Source organism: Mangifera indica, unplaced genomic scaffold, assembly GCF_011075055.1.
Source record: "Mangifera indica cultivar Alphonso unplaced genomic scaffold, CATAS_Mindica_2.1 Un_0199, whole genome shotgun sequence".
In the NCBI taxonomy this organism is placed as follows: domain Eukaryota; kingdom Viridiplantae; phylum Streptophyta; class Magnoliopsida; order Sapindales; family Anacardiaceae; genus Mangifera; species Mangifera indica.
The window spans coordinates 1-2500 of NW_025401291.1; the positions used below are offsets into that span (position 1 = coordinate 1).

Here is a 2500-nt window from a genome sequence, read left to right on the forward strand (position 1 = left end):
TGATACATAGAAAACAAGCCACTTGCCTGAAAATTTTGTGCAGCAAGAGGATCATTGGGGTTTTTATCTGGGTGTACTTTCCGAGCCTGCAACCCACAAACAAAGAAGATTTGTAAAGGTTTCTATTTTAAGCATCGACAATAAAGACAATTCATCATAACATATGATGTGGAAGGATATAATATCCAGAAAGCCAACAATTAATTTTTAATCAGCAATTTTTTTTTTTTTAAAAAAAGGTCTTCAATTGCTGCTGTAATTAAAAAGGAAACACGGGTACAACTAGGGGATCTGCAGACAAAAAGTTGAGGTGATTTTCAACCACAAACCCTCGTATATGAGATGAAATAGAAAATAAATTTAAAAAATGAGATTGGCAAGGCATAAAACAAGAAGGATGTCATGCCTTGATGTAGTAAGCTTTCTTGATCTCGGACTCTGTAGCCGTTGGACTGACCCCTAGAACGTCGTAGTATTCCGTCTCCTTTACCATCATTGACTAGCCGAATAATACGCAACTGCCTCTGATTTATAAATCACATTCAGAACCCTAGAGTAAACCCAAAAATTGGGGATAAAAGTATAAAATAACATATACAGCACAAACAATTTTAGTGTCTAAGAACGATAGGAATGGCGTTAATCTTCTTCGCGCTGACCACTGACTCCTCCAGGTTGACTATCCGCCTCTCTTCCGCGTTGTCCCCGCATCTCTACTATTGTACTTAACATTATTAATTATTTTATAAATAAAAATATTTAAGGTTGGGAAAATTACGGTGTTTGTTCTTCTATGGATTTTTGGGTCTTGTTTAAAATTTTTTTGAAAATATTAAAAATGATTGATAATTTGAGTACTCTAAACGCGTGCAGAGAATTTTATTTAGATATTTATTAGTTTTTTAGTTTTATCATTTAAATCAAATGTATTGTTAATAAGTTACCGTAAAAAAAAAATGATTTTTATTGATTAAAACACCCATATTCTAGCCATGAGAGAAGAAAATACCCATAAAATTATATGTTTATATTTTTAATATATAAAATAAATATATAAATGATAAATTATTATATAATTGATTATTATTTTATTTTTAATTAAAAATCATATAATTATATCATAATATATTATTTGTATATTGCATATAACATTTAACAATATTATATATATTTAGTTTAAGTATATAAATATATACATATTTATACGTATCATAATATGAGTGATTATTATTTTATCTTTAATTTAAAATTAACCAATCATATGATTACACAAATGAAATGCATACTCATTTATATAGTTAAAATATGTACACATAATTTTATTATATGACATTATTTTAGATTAAAAAATAGTTTTTCAACTCTAATAAACTTATGGTTTGTTAAATTTTTACAATATATTTCGGTCAAAAGACTTATTCCCACCCTTTGAAGCTTTTTTAAAGTCTCATCTATTAAATTTGTAAAACCTAGAGTCCTTTTTAATAAAAGTTAAAATTAGCAATTTATGTTAATTTAATGTTTAAAAAACTATTTTATTTTTTATTAAATTACATGTTTAAAATACTTTTTAATTTAAATAACTGTTTTATCTTTTTTTAATAAAATAATAAAAATACCCTGCAACTTAAATTATTAATTAAGTGTTTATAGATAGTAAGTCAAATTAAATTATCAGTTTACCTTGGCCAAATTAGTGCTCATATTTTTTAACGTCATTAACATTCATACATAAACCAACTCCAATAAATTTATACATGTAAACCAATTCCAATAAATTTATACATGTAAATTAACTCCAATAAATAATCTAAAAAATTGAAACTAAAAAAGTGGAAACATTAAATCTCAAACAGACAACATGCAACTCCAAAAATTTTATGTAAGGCAAACTACAAAAAATTCATACATGTAAACCAACTCTAATAAATAATCTAAAAATAAAATTCATTGTCGTTGTTACTAAAACTTGCACGATAAAACTGTTATCGTTGTCATTGCTATTTTTGAAGTTGATATAAATTATCCAAACAACGAACAAAATACATTGAAAACTCTCTTACACTATCAATATTGTTGTCTTCGTGGTCATCGTTGTCACCATAGACGATTAATCGATTTTTGCTTAACTTTACAAAGGAAAAATTATAGAGAAAACTCTCTCACAAGGCCATTGAAATGATAATGAAGGCCCAAAAGACTTACTTTTCTATTGTTTCATCATTTATTTAAATTTTTAGAACATGTGAGGTATTTTCATTTGTAATTAAGTGAATAATCAATTAAAAAAGGGAAATTAATTAAAATAGGCACCGAATTTACTGCCTAAACTTTTTTCGGCAAAATTTTTCAACTTTTACCTTTTTAAGCAAATAATATTTTTCATTCCAAAAATATTCATCATCCTATTTCTTTTCATTTACAACAGTTTTTATAGATTAATCTTTACTTATATTTCAGAGCATACGGATTAAACTTAATTTTTCTATAATAAATAAGA

At 25.9% G+C, this 2500-nt stretch overlaps 1 protein-coding gene across 1 annotated transcript; it reads right to left on the minus strand.

The window, feature by feature from the left end:
- Window positions 1–25: 25 nt before the first annotated feature.
- LOC123208258 (chaperone protein dnaJ 10-like) lies at window positions 26–824 on the minus strand (the record flags this gene model as incomplete). The annotated part of the gene is given in 2 exon segments (XM_044625632.1): window positions 26–86; window positions 407–824. Coding segments are annotated over 2 exon segments (151 nt in total), but the record flags the coding sequence as incomplete, so codon positions are not given.
- Between the last annotated feature and the right edge of the window lie 1676 nt (window positions 825–2500).